Source organism: Choristoneura fumiferana, chromosome 29 (assembly GCF_025370935.1).
Source record: "Choristoneura fumiferana chromosome 29, NRCan_CFum_1, whole genome shotgun sequence".
Lineage (NCBI taxonomy): Eukaryota > Metazoa > Arthropoda > Insecta > Lepidoptera > Tortricidae > Choristoneura > Choristoneura fumiferana.
Genome location: NC_133500.1, coordinates 11,397,453 through 11,419,838, shown reverse-complemented (window position 1 = coordinate 11,419,838; position 22,386 = coordinate 11,397,453). Strand labels below are relative to the sequence as shown.

Here is a 22,386-nt window from a genome sequence, read left to right as displayed (position 1 = left end):
TTGAGTCCGGGGAAGGGCTAAGATGTTTTAATCCCGGAAAATTGCATAGTTCCCGCGGGATAGAGATAAATAAAATTCTATGCGAAAGGAGTTGCGAAATAAATTATATTCAGACTTCAACAAAAAACATACAGTCGGATTGCACGCGTAAATTATTAGATACCTACAGCAGTTAATTGACATTCCGTGATTTACAAAATTCTCGCGGGAATATCGGGATTAAAAAACCTATGTGTTATTCTAGATGTCCAACGTTTCCGCGTTAGGGATTAGCAAACATACTCACAAACTTTCGCATTTATAATTTATATATTTTTAATTTATTTACTAATTTATGTTTCCATATCTTAAATACAAACTGAGACATGGATGCACAGAAAACCAGAAAAAGAGACCAGCACTGGGAATCGAATCTAGGTCCTCAGCATTCCGTGCTGCGTGCTATAACCCCTACACCACTGCTGGACAGGAATCTAGACAAGAATTTTTCCTATGCAGGTTTTCAGGTTGCTTAGTTCTACTATGCTACTTAAGCAGCAGCACTACAGATTCAGTTTGTATTTACGATATGGTTTCACGGAGACCATAAAAGTAACAAAATTGGAGTTGAAAAAAAATACAAAAAGACTCCAAAAAAAATACAATTATAACTTCGCCAAACTGCAAAACATCAACATTAAACATTAGATGTTTAATTTTCATGAAAGGCATCCATCAAACACGCTTTAGTAGGATTATAAAACGTCTATCATCAAGCAGGTGCAATGCGCACAGCTTCATTAGCTGTTTATTTCGCAATCGGCGTAGGATTCTGGAATTATGATCGAAACAATGAGCAAAAGATCCACGCTGCGCCCACGCAGCCAATGATGCAAGCTACGGCTTTTGAACTTGATTGAATGAATGATTTATACCTATTGAATACTAAAGTTTACCCGCGGCTTCGCGCGCGTAAACTATTCGGTGAGGTAGTTACAATTGAATTTCCGGGATGTAACAAAATTAGCCTGGGAATTCCCAAAACTTATATCATGGCCTTTCATTGAGGTTGTATTAAGAGCAACTGTCCAAAATTTCAGAACTCTTAATCGAGCGGTTGAAATTTCAAAAATTTATCCCTATCCCGTGGGAATATCGGGATGAAAAGTAGGCTATGAGTTATTCCAGAAGTCCAGCTACATACGAAATTTCATGACTCTAAGCCCAGCGGTTGTTATTTCGAGATTTTATCCCCATCCCGTGGGAATATCGCAATAAAAGTATTCTAAACTAATTTTGCCAAAGTTCATTGAATTACTTGTAATGTTTTTAAATGTACAGTCGAGTGCACAAATATGGACTTGTCTACCCTTTAAAAATATGTGCTACAGACTTTTATTCCGACGTAATAAGGCCGTGGTAGGCGGTAACATATCACGAAATCACATAGAGACCGTAATTGCCCTACGAGCTACGTTATACGCTTTCTTCGCTCAATTAACTTAATTAGGGTTTAGTAGACGACAAAACTTGTTTTGTTGATACGCAGAGTAACATTGTTTTGAATGCTTCCTGTCTGATTGTAGTTAGGTAATGTTTGTTGTTATTTAATGAAAACAAAACTACATACCTATACAACACTATAGGTTACCTACATGTAGTTTCTATTCTATAGTCAGATACGGAGTCTCAGTAATGACAGGTGTCAAGTTAAACGCACCAAAGAGTTATATATGTTGCAAAAGGGTTGTAAAGATAAGATATTTTTTTTTTAATTATTTTGCGGTACAGAATGATAGTTTATATAATACAATATTTCTTTTAAAATCTATGTAAAACGTGTGCCTGAACTAGAATATTCTTGTATCTCATGCTAAACGGGCTAAGAGGAAAAATTACATACAAATTAAAATTTCACGGCAAGTAGTTATATTTCCGAGTGTCGTTTTTTAATTATTAAGCATGTCACTACAGGAAGGGGGTAAAATTTTTAAAGTAAAGATTTGACCTACACAGGACAAAAGCAGACAAGCTAAATATAATTTAATTTACAAAAATAAAACAGAAATTATTTTCCTTAGCTGCTTTTAACGTTTTAATCGGGTGCACGAACCGTCTCGGTGACAGTTGGCTTCCCGCGCAAAATACGGCCTTGGCGCCAAGTAGTATTTTTTCACCGTACAACGGCAAAACCTACTAGACACTGGCAATATTTTCTCCGATGGACAGAGCCATATTAAAAAAAACGAAAACTTGACTTGATTGACACTTCCGTATTCCGATTGAAATCCGACTTTTCCCGATGAAAAGGTTTATTCACTATAATATTATCTGTACAGGGCTATCAAAATCAGTCATTTGCATGACACTAAGCACCGGTGAATTACCCAACCTCGTTTTACGCACATGGCGAAACCGTAACAATAAAATTGCCCCTAGTGTGCAAGAGTATAATGCACGTCTCATATTGTAATGAGAAAATCGTAATTTCTAATTTTGCACACAAAAGGTGTGTAAATGTTGGATTTGTGGAAAGTTACTTAACTTACTGTGACTTTGCGTTGATATGTTTTGTATATATCTATGAGATAAGAGAGAAAAGTAAATACATAATAACACTACATTTTACTCGCGGCTCCGCATGCATAGCATAATCCTTAGATCTAAGCTGAATCCCATGGGAATTTCCAACAATTACATCGACGTTGCATTAAAAACAACCGTGCCAAATTTCATGACTCTAAGGGGCTGTTTCACCATCCATTGATTAGTGTTAACTGACGGTTACATGTGATGCCGTCTCCGTCTATTCGAACAAAACAAATAGAGACGGCATCACATTTAACCGTCAGTTAACACTAATCAATGGATGGTGAATCAGCCCCTCAACCTTTGCGGTTGAAATTTCGAGATTTTATCCCGATCTCGTCAGGAATCCATTCCCGACGTCCAAATTTTCATCTAAATCCAATCAACTGCACACACACATAGGTATATACTTCGCATTTTGGTATACATAATTCGTATTTCAATTTCAGGCACGAAACCCTAAATATACAGTCAAATCTAAAATTCTCCACTGAAATCAGTTAAAAATGACTGGTTGGGTACATTAAACACAATAAAGCCGATAACTTAACATTAGTTAATACTTAACAATAGCGCGCAACTAAACTGTCTTATTATGCCTCGAAAAACTGTAGGTTATGCAAGTTGAATGTTACACTGGCAAATAACAGCTGCGTTGCAGTTACCGGTCGCTCCGGCTAACTGTTTACAATTTCATGCAAAATAGTAGATTGTTGCACCAAGCAGAAAGTTATTTATTATTGCCGAGTGCCGATTTGGACCCGAGATAGAGCTGAAGACGAGCAATTCTTGTACTCGTATCTTTATGAATATATTAAGGGAGTACGGCTGTTAATTAGGGTTCCGGAGCCAAAATGGCAAAAACGGAACCCTTATAGTTTCGCCATGTCTGTCTGTCTGTCTGTCCGTCCGCGGCTTTGCTCAGGGACTATCAATGCTAGAAAGCTGTAATTTTGCACGGATATATAAGTAAACCATGCCGACAAAATGGTACAATTAAAAATTCTCAAAACCTCCCATAGACGTAAAGTGGGGGTGATTTTTTTTTCTCATCCAACCCTATAGTGTGGGGTATCGTTGGATAGGTATGCAAAAACCATTAGGGTTGCAAAGACGATTTTCGATTCAGTGATTTGTTTGCGAAATATTCAACATTAAAGTGCAAATTTTCATAAAATCGAGCGTCCCAACCCCCCCCCCCCCTCTAAAATCTAAACCGGTGAGTGGAAAAATTTGAAAAAAATCAGGATGGTAGTAAGTATATCAAACTATCAAGGAAAACTATAACGGCTAAGTTTGCTTGAGAATTATTAGTAGTTTATGAGTAAATAGCAGCCTAAGGTATAAAATATACCTAAACTTGGAAGACCGTATAAAATACAAAATCCTTAGAAAAATATTAATTATTTTTTTCATAATGGCTACGGAACCCTATTTTGGGCGTGTCCGACACGCTCTTGGCCGGTTTTTTTATGTCTCAATTGAATGTTAATAGGTGTAAATAGGTGCTTGTTTATAGCCTGAATAAATATATTTTGACTTTGACTGAGAGCTTGTATCCTTGTTGGGTTGTCACCTTTATCCCAGTCGGCGTGACTACACTCGTTCGGTTAAATTGTAAACACTCGTTCGGTTAAATTGTAACTTCAAGGTAAAACTAACGAGAGCAGCAGACCGTTAAGCGCTGAGAAATACTGCTTACCTATTTTTTATTCATAGAAGTTACTAAGTTTTAGAATTGAGAAATTGTGAAAAATATACCACATTTAGTATTTTTTCGAATTGACTACGGAATACGTACGTATTATCTATAGAATACGAAATATTAAGTCAGATAACGTAATTAATCCAATTAAGATTGGTTTTTTGGAATCTTTTTGTATTTTTTATTTCAATTCCAAATTTTTACTCAAAGTCAAAGTCAAAGTCAAAATATCTTTATTCAATTTAGGCTATAACAAGCACTTATGAATGTCAAAAAAAATCTACCACCGGTTCGGAAAAACCTCTGCTGAGAAGAATCCGGCAAGAAACTCAACGAGGTATATATATATATTTTTTAAAAACAGATTTACAATATTATTAAATGATATGTATACATCACAAGTATTTAACACAACTTTATTTTTAACACAGTAGGTTCGCTATTTGAAGGATCGCTAATGCGATCGGAATTATTTCCAATATCCCTGTCCATGATATAATCATTAACTTTATAATACGCCTTTGATATTAATGTCTTCTTGACAATAGATCTGAATTTGTATCCGTTTCATTTGTAATATTTTTTGGAATTTTTATTATAAAACGTATGCAATTTCCCAAAAACTTTTTGGTTTTAGCTACAGAAGTAGCCTTGGCTTATCGACGTTAGTGGGAAAATCACATATGTTCTTCCTAACATACATGATTATTTCAAAAACATAAAGCGACGGCAGGGTAGGATATCTGTTTCCGGTCCGGTTCCGGTTCCGGTACTTTTACGTCATCCCGTAAAACCAAATTGAAATACAAACAATACGGATTACCGAGGACCTGGGTTCGATTCCAGTGATGGTCTTATTTTCTGTTTTTTCTGTGCATCTATATTTCAGTTTGTATTTTCAATTTTTGTAAATAATCCAATTTCAACTTTCGCGATTCTCACCCATGACAATAATAATAACTTGTATTATTAAGTTTAATAACTTAATCATGCATGACTAATATTGCTAAAATTACTTCGCAGAGTCGACCACATTGGAGCGGCCGAGTACGACAAGTAAAAAAAAATATATATTTTCAATAACAATTTGTACATAACATTGTTTAATGGCTGGAGCCTCCTTTTAAATAGACTGTCTCAGATAATACTCGTGACTACGGTCACTTCAATGTGGTCAAAACGTCGAGCTACATTTAAGTAATATCTACGAGGAGATAGGTAGTCGTGGTTTATAATCCAGGAGATATTGATCATGTAAAAAAATATACCTAGTGCTGTTAGCCAAAACAACAGAGAGCTTGACTTTTGCGGTCGAACATTAAAATAAATCACTCGAAATAGCAACACACGTGTTATTTATATGTAATAGTTTTTATTGATAGAATATAATATAGTATAAAAGGTAGATTAGGTACAATAATAAAAAAAAACTAAAACTACATTAAAATGAATAAGCTAAAACTATAATAAATATAAAAATGGCCCCTACGGCATGGTACCAAAGATGCTGGCAGCTTTCCCTACTGGATCGTAAGGCTGATGAGTTCAGTGAGGAAACTGCCAGCTCTTCGGTCTCCTGTGGTATCTCTGAGTCTCTTTGATAGGTCTTTGAAGAGACTCAGAGCGCCAGGGCTCCACGGACCAAGGGTCTCGACGCCGAAAGGTACAAAATCATATTCGGCACCGCGACCACTGTATTTTCCTGCTTTGGCAGTTTTTGCCATTTCTGCTGCTGCTGCTGCCCTTATTGATGTTCGGTGGAGATGTGACGGGGCCAGTGTGTCAACACACGTTGCATCCCACACTAGCACACGTGGGATAAATTAATTACAAGTAAGTAAGTACCTATAATACATAGGTAGGTAGTATATATAAAACAATTTTAGAAAAAAAGTTTCAGAATCTATCTCATTAAATAATCAACCCAAGCGGTAGTTTTGTTTTATAAAAAATCTCAGAAACTCAGTATACATTGAAATGGTAAACAAGTAAACAAACAAAATACTGGCCAGCACAAGTCAGCATGACAAACCTTTGTCTTAGAAAAAAAACGTAATGTCATTCTTTAGTCTTTGGTCCGGCTATTTTTGTTTTTTTAAAAGACCTTGGCAGCAACCGTGTAATGCCAATAATGAGTTTGGCGGTAAAAAGTCGTGTTACCGTGATTCTGTATTATTAAAAAGCGGTTAAGTTTTTGTGAGATATAGTTAAAGTATAATAACTTAAGCGATGATGTGTTACACTGTTCGGTGTGTTCTTATTTAAAGGTTATTGACTTGTACACTTATGGATTAATAATGTATGTGCATATCATTACTAATAATAAAAATCGCAAAGGAGACTTACATCACTTAACAAACAGGAGATTTACACTTAGCAATCAGTAAAGCCCTTCCGAAGAGCTTATTTAGTAGGTTTTATAATATTTATGCTTCAATGGTTTTCTATTCTAAATGAAATATTCGGAAGTGAATAAAGGTCATCCGAATTGAAAGAAGGCAATTATCAATGATGAAGTTTCGTCGTTTTTATCGTGTTTAATGACGGCAATTGAATGGGCGATCTACTTTGAAACCTCCTTGGTGTTTTTTGGTTTCGATTGTTTATTTATCAATAACTTTTCTTCTTTTGTTTTTTTTTCATATTAAAAAGTATAAAAATTAAAAAGACCCTTTTTATTTATTAGTGTGCAACACAGAAATGATCTACTTATGTGATAAATATGAGAAATGCGGTTGTGCATCTAGTTGCATAATTTTTGAAACGTATAATGTAACGTTTGTAGTTTTTTTCAGTCATAAATATTTTTTTCCCACCGAAAACGTACATTTTTCAGAAATTTTGAAATGGTCACCTTTAGAACTATCGGTTAGGTTAGGTTTCCATCCCAGCCTATATACGTCCCACTGCTGGGCACAGGCCTCCTCTCAGAACAAGAGGGCTTGGGCCATAGTTCCCACGCGGGCCCAGTGCGGATTGGGAACTTCACACGCACCATTGAATTAGGTTAGGTTTGTTGTATAATAAATAATTCTGAGCAATCAATGGATCCAGAGAAAAAAAAATAGCTATAGCAAACAATTTATTATGACAAATCCGATATGGATCCGAAAAATATTAGGTACTCCGAACAGTCAGCAGCAGAAGTGGATGAGCGGTTACAGTGCTCAAATTATCTACACACGAATCTACTGCCAAAGTACCTAATGAGAGCACAAAACACAAACTTCTTTTTTGTTTTGGTTGTTAATTTCATGTTTCTTTTTAGCCCGCGTACCTAATGGTGTTGTATACTTTGCAAGTGAGTGTATAAAAGTTATAATAATATAACAATAAAATATCACGGAACAATTCACGCCAATTGACCTAGTCCCAAAGTAAGCTTAGCAAAGCTTGTGTTATGGGTACTAAGCAACGGATAAATATAATTATATAGATAGATACATACTTAATTACATATTAAACACCCAAGACCGAGAACAAACATTCGTATTTTTCATACAAATATCTGCCCCGACACGGGAATCGAACCCGGGACCTCAAGCTTCGTAGTCAGGTTCTCTAACCACTAGGCCATCTGGTAGTCTAAATAATTATGTTTATTACTAATGTTAATGTCTTTTAAAGCCACAAAATAAATAATATTGTTACGACGGTGGGTTAGTGCTAAACTTTGATCGTGTTTTTCGACCATTGGAGGCGTTTTCAGCAGGCTGGAATACGGTTTCAGGCCGTTTCAGAGGACGCTCTGTCACATATTAGTTTATCAAAATTTCACCCAAGTTGCCGTTGTTTTCAGGCGCCTGAAACATGTTTTCAGTCCGTTTCAGGCCACCCTCTATCCGATGACGCCATAACCTGAAAACCCGTTTTCAGGCGTTTTCAGGACCCCTTATGGCCTCTGAAGTACATTTCAGTATATGGCGAAATTTTCCATAGGAGTGAAAGAGATAGCACGATTAGAAAGAGACAGCTATACTGAGAACATTCGAGGTGTGTGACAAGGATAGCCTATATGTGTGAGAGAAACAGACTGATGATCCTGTTTCCGGAATATTCTAGTAACTGTGTGAGAGAGATAGCACATGAAAGAGACAGACACTCTACTCGTTTCCGGAACATTCGAGATGTAGGTATGACGTCCTAGCTGGACTGTTCTCGAACTTTGTGGACCGATTCACCGGGGTATATAAGCCGGGTGAGGTTGCGGCGGAGGACAGTTTTCGAATGCGATACCGAGCGATAAACATCGAAGAGAATCAAAGCGACTTGTAAGTGAGTTTTCGAGTGCGAAATTACTGTGAACTGTTTTTAAGTGTTTTGTAAAGTTAAGTAACAGTGTGAAAATAAATCCTACTCTTATTCATCGGTGTTAAAAGTGCTTTTCAATCACGAACCCACCCACGAACGTAACAATATGTTTCATATGTTACAAATTATCTATTTATGTAGTCTTATGTATAGTAAAAATTGTGTAGTATAGTATCTTTGCAGTGTCCGAGGGTCACCAACGGTGCTGGCTGAAAATCAGCGCTGGGGTGTTTATTATTAACGCTTCAGCATTATGCTGAGCCAGCGTCCGATTCACAACCGCAATAAATGATACATACTTTCCTACGCGTTGTCTATTTGTACTTAATACTATTGTTGTGGCTTGTATTGTGTTTTCTTTTTTTTTTTTCTTTCTTTCTTTCTTCTTTCTAGTGTTTAGATAATGTTGACACCACACGTGTTGCTTACTGTACATCCATACGAGAGATGCTCTTCTTATTTATGTTCCTTGACCATGTTTTACTTTTTATGCAACAGGGAGTACAAACGAGAAATTGGGACATGGTCAAGTGGTCACCATGGAAGGCAAAGATCCTCCACTCTGAGTAAATATCAAATTCGCTCAAAAGGAGTTAAATAACAATTAAAATGTGGTTTTGCGTTTGTAACTGTCGATGTATCAAAAGGTAAAATTCATTTAGCAGGTTTTTGTAATTTATATTCTTGGTAAGGCGTGCGTGGGTTATTTGGTCAGAAACAATTTGAAGCGAATCCATTTTAAATACGAAGTCAACGAACCGGCGGGAGTGGAAATAGTAACAGAAACTTAGCCTAAGCTAGGCTGAATCAAGCAATGCGTCATTAGAATTAAAAAATGTTTTAAAGCTACTTTGTGTAAGTCTAGGTTTTAGGGCGGTTCTGGAGTCAATTAGCTCGTTAAAGTGGCTATGGGCAGGTCATATAACACGCAAAACAGATGGCCGTTCGGGCCGTAAAGTTCCGAATGCAGCGTAGGACGTCCACTAACGAGATGAACGGACGACGTTAAAGCCGCGGGTCCACAGTGGATGCAGCAGGGCTACTACGAAACTCGAAACTCGAAGTTCGTGTCGTGCGGTCCCTCTGACACTTATATATATACTATTTAATACGAGAGCGAGAGGGACGGTAGGTACGATACGAACTTCGAGTTTCAAGTTTCGTAGTAGCCCTGCTGTCCGTTTCCAATCGAAGCAACTGGACTGGAAGTTTATGGAAAAGGCGTGTCCAACAGGGCATGATCTACGACTGATATGATAACGATGATGAACATAAGATCAGGATAACCCTACCAACTGTTGATTACAGACTAGCTAACTGATTCAGTAACAACCTTTTGAATCTTATAATTGCTTTACAAAAACAAGAAATAAATGCCTTTGTGAACAAAACGTGTGTACATAATTTCACATTTTCGACATCCCTAATTTCATCGACCATAAACTAAATAGAGTGAACGCATTTCATTTTTCTTTCCGCACGAAAAACCGCGAAAATAAAAGTTGCTTTTATGGTTCCGTACACAGCAACTAAGCCTCTGTATTTGTTTATCCGGCTGTCCTGGTTTGCCATTGTCAATTTTAGAATGGATAATTTTGTCATCAGTGTTGAAAAAGAAGACTAAGATAGCTGAGACGTGAGTGGGCAGCAGCGCTCTGTTGCCAACTCTGTACAGCAGGGCTACTCCGAAACTCGAAACTCGAAGTTCGTGTCGTGCGGTCCCTCTGACACTTATTCTATTTAATACGAGAGCGAGAGGGACCGCACGACACGAACTTCGAGTTTCGAGTTTCGGAGTAGCTCTGCTGTAGACATCAGCTCTGTGGTGCAAAAAATGTCGTAGAAAGCAAACATAGTAGGCTTCTTCACGATGCCATAGATTTATGAAACTTGGCAAGTAGTAAGAACTCACTACCCTTTCCGACCAAGAAACTGTTTTTCCAAATTTTCTTCTAAAATGACAATTAATTGTGGTTCGAGAAAAGATGATTCACGCGCGCTCAAGATAGTTGATCGTATCGAGCCGGCCGGAAAGGGTAAACAAGTGAAAAAAGGCTGAGTGGTGCGGTCATGTTAATTAAAACAAATTATAATACTCGTAAATACTTAATAATGAAAACATATGTAAAATACAGGCTCGTGTAGTCATACAGTTCGTCTCGAGCTTTCCTCCGCTTTGGAAAATAAAATAAACAACTCATTTGCAACCAAGCCCACAACCATAACTGTCACCACTAATAATAATACGAGTACTCCAGACAAGCGTACTTCTTTTCAAGGGATCACCAGCGGATGGTGACACTCCGATGGTTGCTTTATAGTTTCGAGCAAAGGGAAGGCGGTAAAATTAAGTACCTACATATTCCACGCAACCTCTACTATTTTGCGTAGCTTGATCGCATTACTTTGCGTTGAAGAAAATAAAGTGGGTAGGTACATACAAGTAAGTATCCATTTTATTTCAAACATGAACCATCGCAAAGAAAATTAATTTACGTAGATTACGAAAATAATGAGCGAGTCCAACTCGCGCTTGATTAGTTCTTATGATTGTAGTTGCTTTAATAAACTGTGTTTGCAAAAAAAATTGTTCAGAATCTCAGTCAGCTTTTTGCAAATATGGAACTGAAATAGATATTCGGGTTTGACTGACTACCATGAGTTTGCGGCGCGGTATGGGGCCTGGTCAATGGACAGAAAAAAGTGTTAAAAGACTTCTAGGACGTTAGGAGCGAAGAGCTTATCTCGCTCATAGGCTCGGGATAACCATTACAAACGGGTAATGCGGCCCGCGTTTTGGGCTGCATGCCGCAGTGACGGCTCTCGACGACGTGTTTGACTTATAAGTAGGGGGTTATTTGGTTTATTTTATGGTTTATTCTAAGCTAGTTTAGTAAAAATAAGTTTGTATTGTATTTTTTTTATTCGACTGGATGGCAAACGAGCAAGTGGATTTAAAATAGATATATTTGATGGCCGATGGGGTCAGAAGCTTTCGAATGGCGTCTGCGGTCCGGGAGAGGAGCTGTCGATAGGCCTCCAACAAGATGGAGCGACGACCTGATTAAGATCGCGGGATCGCGGTGGATGCGGAAAGCACAAGACCGGTCTGAGTGGAGAGCCTTGGGGAATCCCTATGTCCAGCAGTGGACGTCTTTCGGCTGACATGATGATGATGATGATATTTTGTCTGAGTGGGTGGTACGGAACTCACAGCACTCGAGAACTGTGACCGTTTTATTATTGTTCTTGTTTAACCTTAAGTTTATGCAATACGAGTAAAGTTTGTTCTGATGTTTTATTCATATTATGATATAACTATTATTACAGAGCCACGAAATATCAGTTTCCTGATCTCCGGTTTACTTATACATGTAATTCGTTAATAGGAAACACACGTTTTCCGTTTTGCGAAATATGGGGTATATTTGACTATGGAGGACGAACAATCGCCTTATTTAAACTATTTAGCTAAGGTTAGGTTAAGTTAGGTTAGGTAGAGTCATCATCATCATCATCATCATCAGTCTATAGCAGTCCACTTCTGGACATAGGCCTCCCCTAATGAGGGCCCTTGCGCCCTGTCCGCGGCAACACGCCCTCCAGCTTCCATGCGAGCTACAAATGCGACTCTATTGCTAAAAAGCCACATATTTATTTTCCTGCTTAGTGCTCTAACAGCACAAAACGAGGGTTTTTAAAGTTGGTGATTCTAAAAGTTTACATTTCATTAGTGAGTACCGTAATATACTAAAACCAGGTAGATGAAAAAGTGGTGACATCGACATTGACACTGTCAGGGGGGGGAGGGGTCTAAAAAACTTCTCGATGGGTTGAATGTTTATTTGGACGGATGTTTATATTATGTGCACTAAAAGTTGACCAAAAGCAAAAGTAAAATATGTATATGGCACTAAATTATCTAAATGAGAGATAGTTTTATTTGAATTTAATGTAGAGTACGCGCAACTTCACAACTCACAAGTAGGTTGCTTTATTTTCTAATACGTCCACAGCGAGACGGCAATTTTAATTGTTTAATTATGCCGGCATTCAATGTTTGCGGGTGTTTGTTTCAAACTGAACTTAAGATAACAGTCTCTAATAATTCATTTTTAATTACATTAGATAGGTAGGTATATATATTAAAGGCATGTTATGTCCCAACCAAGTTTTACCATCAGCCAGGCATGATTGTGGTTAAACGCGACCCTATTTATTAATATAAAAAATGTATTATCTTTGTTTTCCTTTTATACTACAGTGCTTATACTCGGTCGTTACCCTTTCTATAGTTGATTATTTTTGTCCCAGTGTAAATTTGGTCGAATGATCTTTTGCTAGAACTTTTTCCTCAATTAAAACTGAAAGCATTTCAGAAAATCCTTCACATACACGTCTTAGAACACGCATTGCATTTCATTTCTAAAATTACTTAATGTAAAAAGGAATCAAAAGAGAAGTTTTTCGCATTTATCCCGAAAAGATGAAAATTTACATTTACGTCAGTGTTGTATTAGAGGTGGGAAATTTACACAAAAATCGTAGATAAGTAATTTAAAATTACATAAAGCAATCATTCGACGAAACAACATTCTACCAATCGATATAAACTGCTTTAATTATCAGTCAACATAACAGTATACTCACGGTAAAGCCGCCTTCACAGACTCCTCCGGCAGCAACTTAAACGCCTCATCCTGCGCAGACGCACTTTGCACTTCAAACACGACTTTACCACTCCGCGGACTGTCCACCACACTACTCGACTGTCGCGACGATAGATCAAAGTATCGATCCTGCGCGTGTATCAACTGTGTCACAGTAAACGCGGGAGATTCATCCGAATCAGTCTTCAAACTCGATTGAAAATCGATCTGCGGCCCGAAAAGATTATCATCGTATTCTAAATTCAAATTTCTAAAAAAACGATCGTTCTCTATATCTTTGGACGGCGACGCTTCTAAAGATTGCTTGATCGTAATGTCTAGTAAGTTGTTGTTGGAATTGTCTAGTCGTAGAGACCGTTCTGCGGTGAATGCGTAAGGCGTGTTGGCTAGTTCTTCTTCGATGCTGTTGTACCGACTGCGGAAGAGCGAAGGTGGTTCCCCTTCCACTTCGTATTTCCCCCCGAAAAGATCGTATTGGGCGAATCGATTGTTAATCGTGTCGAACTTTGGGTCCGTGAGGTCGGATTTTTCGGGTTTCGGGTCGGTTTTTTCGGCCTTTTGCCGGGGAGAGGCAGATGGGCTCATGTTTATGTGTAGGATGCCGTGCTCGTCTGTGTATTTGAGTTTAAGAGCCATCTTTATCGCATTTTTTTGCGATTTTATCTGAAACAGAAAGATTTGGTTAGTATTTATTTGTAGAATTTAGACCGCATTAATTGTTAAGTAATAAATAACAGACTTTTTAAGGATAGATAGTTTAAATTTAAATTTGTATGCAATTGATCTGTAACAAATAGACATCACAATAAAGATGAATATTGTTTTCAAGGATACGTCTATACAAGCTGTATCCCGCTACTTCGTCTATATTCAGCCGTAAATTTGCACATTATCTAACACTGCAATAGCGTACTTTTAGTAAAGATTTTTTAAAATCTGTTTTATACTAAATATCAGATATCATCTAGAATTCTAACGCGTGTTTATGTGTTTTCTTTAATACTATATTATAAATGGCCTAGGGCGGGACGCGACCGGGGTGTCCGGAGCATGCCACGCCAACAAAGTTATCATCCCTAAACATAGGTCCGTGGGGTTTAGAGGAAGTTTCGTTTCCGTGCCTCTAAGATATGGAATGATCTTCCTCCCCCGCTGCGAACCAACATGTCTTTCCCAGTCTTCAAGGAAAAAATTAGGAGGATGCTTGTGCAAGTATTTTGGATGGCGAACAATTTTTTGATTTGCATCCTCTTTGCTGTCGGTGGCTGATTGGCGCAAGTCCTTTGCCGCGCGCCTTCGATCGTAAAAAAAGGCGGCAGTCAGCCAGACTTCAAAAAAAACTCTCGCGGATATATATTATTGCGGTTGTGCTCGGTTTTGTAAAATAAATATTAATTGTGATTGTAGACATTGTAAATAGTTTTGTGTGTAAATAATAACAAACTTTATACGCCTAAAATTAGCTAGTGAAGTGGCGGTGTGGACTATTGCGGCTTTACGGACTTTAGCGAGCGTCATACATCGAAGTCGGTTTCATTGAGGTATGTTTTCATGAATTGTTCTCTAGACATAATGCTGCACAGAAGAGCAAATAAGCCACGGCCTTGGTAGCAGTCACTATTCGAAGGTTTATTAAACAATGCTAATTTCAGTGCAAATTGGAACCTAGATGGGAAATGGATGCTACTGATGATTTTTGGCATAGAGATCTCCAGATAGTTTATAGGCCAGAGAGTGACATAGGCTACTTTTTATCCCGAAAAAGCACACCGAGGGAACAGCGCGCGATAACCGGATTCCATGCGGGCGAAGACGCGGGCAAAAGCTAGTATGTATAATGAGTCATTGGATAATGGATTAATTGACCTAGTCCCAAATTAAGCAAAGCATCTACTAAGATCAGTAGATTGACAAATAAGTATTTAAATGTCCGGCCATCAAAACAGACAATTCTCAACATCCGTCAATGATAAATTTCACGCAATTTCTGAACAATAGATCTAAGACTTTAGATCTAAATCTCAATCTTTCAGAATAAGAACCTAATTGCTCAACCTTCATGTCCGTGGTTTAAATTTTGATCATACAGTTCAAAAGATAGAGTCCCTATTAAAGTATACTCCCTTTTGTAACGTTATTAACAAAATGATAATTATGCGTTTTAAACGGTTCTCTGCCTTTTCGCAGAATAATTTTTTCCCAAATGTTTCATTTGCCAACTGTTTATTTCCCAACTCATGATTTTCACTGAATCCATATTTTTTCCGGAAACTTTCCGAAACCAACTTAACCTAACCTACTGTCTATAAAACATTAAGGAAATATTTTTTTGGTTTCGGAGAAAACGGAGAGTTGGGAAATAAAAAAGTTGGCAAATGAAGCATTTGGGATACCGTAAATCAGGTATAAAGCTCAGTTTAAGACTACAAGAAAAATCGTACAAGTAGCATTACATGCTGCACTCGATTGGCCATTTCAAACTCGTTAGCTTTACGACCTCGCAATGTAATACAACTTGCACCATTATTCTTGCATTTCTAAACTAGTCTTAATGGATGTGTTAATACGTACATGTAATCATAACGACCCAGTTACTATAATACTAGGAGCGACAGAAACGAGTTTTCTCTGTCCATTGCGTGTTCTGCCAGTTAACCACTGTGCGACGAGTGTCTCGGCCCCGCAATGTACAGAGTAAAACCAGGGTAGTCGTTAGGGGCTGAGAGGCTCTAGAGATGCCCAATATGTGGCTTTGTATCGATATATCGCAGATCGCAGATGTTCGGGGTTGCTCGGGATAATTACCTGGATAAATATCAACAAATAATTATGGATTGATAATTATCAATGATAATAAGGTGTATGATATTAAGTACTAGCTATTGCCCGCAACTCCGTCCGCGTAGGACTTGTTTATCGCTATCGGAAACTGAGCTATTTTTACAAGCTTTAACTTAGTTCCACCTGTCCCGTTGTCAGTCTGTCTGTCTGCTGTAATCAATCTTGCAAGTTAAATTCGACCCACTTCCAGTAGCCGGATTGACTTGAAATTGGCATACAATACAATAATTTGGTAGTGACATCCTGGTAGTCCGGCCAGGACGGAACTCTTCAACGGTTAATGGCATCGACTTGAAATTTGGTATGTTTGGGTGACAATGCAAGTTAAGTCAACCAAAAGTACAGTTAGCAAAAAGCTTGTATTAAAAATGTTTTTTTTAACAAAAAACTTATTTGCGATAAAAACGCCGGGACCCAAACTATCTGTACCTATAAGTCCGAATCTCATCTAAATCGGTTCAACAGTTTAGACGTGACGTAACATAAAAATACAAACAAACAGACTTACAAACTGCCGCATTTATAATATTATAGTGGGATGGAATCGGTAAAATTATAATGTGTGTGTGTATTCTAATGCGGGTACTATAGTGTGTCATTGTGTGTATGTGAATACGAGAAATCCAACACTTGATACCTAAAAAAATAAAGTTTAGATAGTTTCCAACCAAACAAATGATTACTTATAGCAATTATGTATAGATTATTGTATAGCCGTGGGTTCAAACCCGGGCTTGCATTTTTGATGTTTCCAGGTCCCATATACGTGATTACATTTTAAATTTAACCTTGCATACGCCTGAGTATGGTGTGTTAAGTTCTCAATTCGCCCTGGACTCGAGTGGGAACTGTAGCCTAAAGCCGCATTCACATTTATTTGTCGTGTTGTGTTGTGATGCTCTCTGTCTCTCTCACTCTCTATAGCTTTGATGCGACACAACACAATCCGTCACACCACATCATCATCATCAGGCCTACGCGTCTGTTCCAGACGAATTTTGGCGTGGCGCCTGTGCACAACGTCTTTGGTGACTGACCAGACCGATGCGAGAGCGACATGTTCGCCCACAGGCCAGACAAGAGAAGTCTGCGGATGTTGGTGCAGAACCGCCTTGGTGTCGTTTCTGTCTCTTGTCAGCAAGTGCCTTGAGCCAGGCCTCATCGCAATACTTGCGACCCTCCAATACACGTCCGCGCCAATCTGTGCGTGTCTCCGCCAACAATTCCCAGTCAAGGTGGTCAATTTTGAAGGCGGCCATGTCTCGCTTAGCGCAGTCCTTAAATCTGAGCAAAGGTCTCCCGACGTTTCTCTTCACACCACACTGCATCAGATAAATGTGAACGCAACCAATATATGTATGAAACCGATACCGTTCTGATGCGTCACGACACAACACGACAGGTAAATGTGTTATGCCTCACTCTGACAGGAGGCCTGTGATGCAATGATATTTAGGTATAAACCGGATGATGAGACATGAAGCCTCGCAGGGCGTCACATGTATACCTAGTCTAAGAATGTAATACGCAATTAATTATTACAAAGTGATCCGACAGAGAACCAAAGTTATCGACATAGCCCACCGCATTAGCACGATGAAGTGGCAATGGGCCGGCCATATAACCCGAAGAACCGATAACCGTTGGGGTAGACGAGTTCTTGAGTGGAGACCACGGATCGGCAAACGTAGCGTTGGACGTCCTCAGACTCGGTGGAGCGATGATCTTCGCAGGGCGGCTGGCAAGAGCTGGATGAGAATAGCCGAGGATCGTGCTCAGTGGCGTGCCATGGGAGAGGCCTATGTCCAGCAGTGGACGAACATAGGCTGATGATGATGATGATGACGCAATTAATAATTTGATTTTGACTTTGATTCCCATGATATAGCTCAATTTGCGTTGGTGTGTGTCAGCACAAATGCGGTAAATACATGAACGTATCGATAAATGAAAACATCGATACATCGGGCATCACTAGTAGACACCGGCTATGATTATTGTCGAGTTATTAATGCGCTCGCGCAGCGTGGACTCTATGGTTTACTCAACATCCTAAAAGGCTTCTATTATTTTCTGTTTATGCTACTTTTGAATAAAAACTAACCTACCGTGTGACAGAGACACAATTACTGCCCTACTAATTGTAGGTAGTTAAGCCATGGAGGCCTAGTTCTTTGGCCAATGGTCTTTCAAGCAGGGGATCGTGATTTCAAATCCTAAGGGCTAGGGCACACTCTAAGTTTTTCGAAATTCATGTGTGAAATTACATTTTAATTGACCAAGAGCTTTACGTTAAGGAAACATCGTGAGAAAACCTGCACACACCGTAGAAAAAATTTAATGGTGTGTGTGAAGTTCTCAATCTGCATAGGGCCCGTGTGGGAACTACGGCCCAAGCCCTCTTGTTCTGAGAAGAGGCCTGTGCCCAGCAGTGGGACGCATTCGGGCTGGAATGATGATGATGTTAATTGTACTTGCAGTTATCGTTGTTTTTGGTATTTTCACTTTTTGCAAAAATTGCATCTTAAGTGTGTTTATAGAAAATTTTAAATTTTGCTTTTTTCTCGTGTAAACTTTTTCCATCATTAAACAAAACACTCGTTCAACCTCTTAATTAGCTAAGTCCTTGAGGGTGTCCTCCGCGTTATAATGTTGTACATAGGAGTTTCCATAGCTTACTGAGCACGCGGTCATGTGGCGAGGGGCGGGGCGGCAGTGCTAGCGGAGCGAGTCGCGTATGGGAGCCAGCTGAGACCGGAGCGGGGAGCGGAGCTAGCCGCGCCCGCTGGCACGGTGAAACTACGAACCAGCAGGGCTACTCCGAAATTCGAAAATCGAAATTCGTGTCGGTCCGTCCCTCTGACACTTATACTATTTAATACGAGAGTGAGAGGGACGGTACGATACGAACTTCGATTTTCGATTTCGAGCCCAATCGTACCATCCCCAGGGCCTGATTTACCCACAGGCTAATAACCAACCATTGCGTAAGGACCATGGGGGCGGCGGGTGCGGCGCTGAGTCGCGATTAATAAGTGTTTTCCCAGAGATAAAACCAAGTCCTAGATCGACTTGTCACACCCGAAAACCCCTACATACCAAATTTCATCGAAATCATTGGAGCCATTTCCGAGATCCCCGAAATATATATACAAGAATTCCTATTTCAAAGGTATTAAGGTAAATGTACGAGTGCTCGTCACTGTCCCAATAGTTGGCACCTTTAATCTTATGTCATTAGTAATAGAGGTGACAGCAGGGTGTCGCCTATTCGGCATTAGCGTGTCGAGCACTGGGACGTTTACTTTACATAGATAATGGTAACTTTGGGAAAACACGTGTTGTGCGTTAAAATAAAATTCCTGCTTCCGCTCTCACACTAACCGAATTGAAAATTGTTGCTGGGGGGCGCATATCATAGTTAGCATAGAGCGGTCAGAACTCAAAATCAGGCACTGACCGTCCCTGTCACACTAGTATTAAATAATATTAGCGTAGGACTGTATTTGTTGTCATCCTACACGTATAGTAAATTGTTCAACAAGGGAGAAAAGCACCAATATCACACGAAATAACTTGGCACCCGAGCATAGCGAGATTAGACAAAAGCTTAGACAAACAGATACAAGGTCAAACTATATAACACCCCTCTTTTTGTGTCGGGGTTTAAAAACACGGTGTATAGGTAGTGCCACCAGAGTTGAGGACACGCACACTAGAACATGTCATTTAATAACAGCAGGATTTTGACTTTTTCTTGATTTTTTTCTTTTATGCAATCAGTTCTTTTTGTAACTATGTGTAATCATTTATTTCAACTCTCGTGGCACTACCTTTAATCTGAAAACGCTCTCAGTTCTCGCTATCACTGGAACCCCACCACATAAGCACAAACCAACTCATAACACTGAACAACTGCATGCGGAACGCTTTTTAAGGCATAATATTAAAATGTTTCCCAAATGCCGTGCGGCAATGCAGGCCGCGTGCACTCGTTACTACTTTGTCCGGTAAATGTTTGACATTCCGGACATTCTTTTATGTATATTAATTAATAGAGTATTCGACTTCTTTTCCATCCCAGCCTATATACGTCCCACTGCTGGGCACAGGCCTCCTCTCAAGAGGGCTTGGGCCATAGTTCCCACGCGGGCCCAGTGCGGATTTGGAACTTCGCACGCACCATTGAATCGCTTCGCAGGCTTGTGCAGGTTTCCTCACGATGTTTTCCTTCACTGCAAAGCTCGTGGTAAATTTCGAAAAACTTAGACCACATTGTAAAAAAGTGATCAATGCCAAGTGTTACATATTTGCTGTGACTTATTTTTCAAGTGTTTTTCAATAAAAAGACACGTCAAGATCGCTTACCTTCTTTCTAATGCTATAAAAAATGAATTGTACAACCAGGATGTTGATATCGCTCGGGACTCGTCAGTTTTCTTCATTTTCCCGAAGATTCATATGAGAAAGCAAAAGAAAGACGATCTTTTGTTTGAAAAAAACGAAAAAAAAACATTTATTTGTGACAACATACGAAGAAAAAAAAGTTCGAGTTCGAACGACATTAGCAAACTAGTTTATTAATCGTACAGTCACTTGCATTATTCTATGACACAGGTCTTTACCTAGTTTGGGGGTCAGAATATTTGACCATTCCCGCGACTTGACTGTACAAACCTTCCATATGGTATTTATTGTCTGAGTTTTTCGGAATTCATGTGCGGAATTACATTTGAAATTTACCACGAGCTTTGCGCTGAAGGAAAACATCGTTAGGAAACCTGCACAAACCTGCGAAGCGATTCAATGGTGCGCGCGAAGTTCTCAATCCGCACTGGGCCCGCGTGGGAACTATGGCCCAAGCCCTCTTGTTCTGATAGGAGGCCTGTGCCCTGCAGTGAGACGTATATAGCCTGGGATGATGATTTATTGTATGGGCTGTGTTGCTTGAAATAAATGGTTTATTATTAATATCTGCCACAGCGGAGGGAGAGTGCCAAAATATCTGTACCCTTAGTGTAATAAGTTTTCGGTTACAAAATACGTCACGATCGCGTACGCGTTAAAATCTCAATTTGTATGGAAACACGAACATCGCAAACGTTCCGCTAGAGGCGCTCTTCGTGTTTCCATATAAATTGAGATTTTAACGCGAACGCGATCGAGACGTATTTTGTAACCGAAAAATTACATTAAGGGCACTGGCACGTCCTACAGGCCCTAGATTTTATGGGGATCTGCTGCAGACATTGAGTCAATTTTTATCTTACAAAAGAGAGCAATTAGAGCAATTTATAATTTGAAGACGCGTGAATCTTTAAGATCTTTTTTTAAGGAAACAGATATCCTAACCCTGCCGTCACTTTATGAATTGAAATAATCATGTATGTTAGGAAGAACATATGTGATTTTCCCACTAACGTCGATAAGCCAAAGGCTACTAGAAACACAGGGAAGCTTAACCATCCATCCATCCATCTTACAGACTGGCTAAAACCAAAAAGTTTTTTCTGGGAAATTGCATACGTTTTTATAATAAAATTCCAAAAAATATTATAAATGAAACGGATACAAAATTCAGATCTATTGTCAAGAAGACATTAATATCAAAGGCGTATTATAAAGTTAATGATTATATCATGGACAGGGATATTTGGAAATAATTCCGATCCGCATTAGCGATCCCTTCAAATAGCGAACCTACTGTGTTAAAAATAAAGTTGTGTTAAATACTTGTGATGTATACATATCATTTAATAATATTGTAAATCTGTTTTAAAAAAAAATATATACCTCGTTGAGTTTCTTGCCGGATTCTTCTCAGCAGAGGTTTTTCCGAACCGGTGGTAGATTTTTTTTTGACATTCATAAGTGCTTGTTATAGCCTAAATTGAATAAAGATATTTTGACTTTGACTTTGACTTAGAAATAAATATGCGCGTAAATATCTATACCGCTGAAATAGTATTGCAAGGGTCTAAAAATAATTAATTTCAGGTCAGCCAATAATGTCCCCTAAACTTGTAAAGCCTTGGCCCACAGAGAAATAGCTTTCGGCTTCCGGACATCGTTTACTGCTGGCTAGAAATGAATTTATTGGCTGGATTACGACTCGTAGAAACTTAATGTAATGCGCAGAAAGAAAGCTATAACTAATCTTGCTTCCTAATAATTTAATATTTATTTATAATAACATCGTCATCACAACAAACATCACAATTAACAAAATATATATACAATACTACACAATTTCATTATTTTAACCCCCGACTTTAATTATCTAAGCCCCCG

The 22,386-nt window shown here is 38.8% G+C and overlaps 1 protein-coding gene across 2 annotated transcripts in view; it reads right to left on the bottom strand.

The window, feature by feature from the left end:
• Positions 1-22,386, bottom strand: part of stum (mechanosensory transduction mediator stumble) — an 82,851-nt gene that overhangs the window by 40,278 nt on the left and 20,187 nt on the right. For both annotated transcript variants that reach the window (XM_074109686.1, XM_074109685.1), the window contains exon 2: positions 13,235-13,917. In XM_074109686.1, coding sequence (XP_073965787.1) covers positions 13,235-13,890 — 656 coding nt within the window. In that variant the 5' untranslated portion in view covers positions 13,891-13,917. The remainder of the gene's footprint in view (positions 1-13,234; positions 13,918-22,386) is intronic.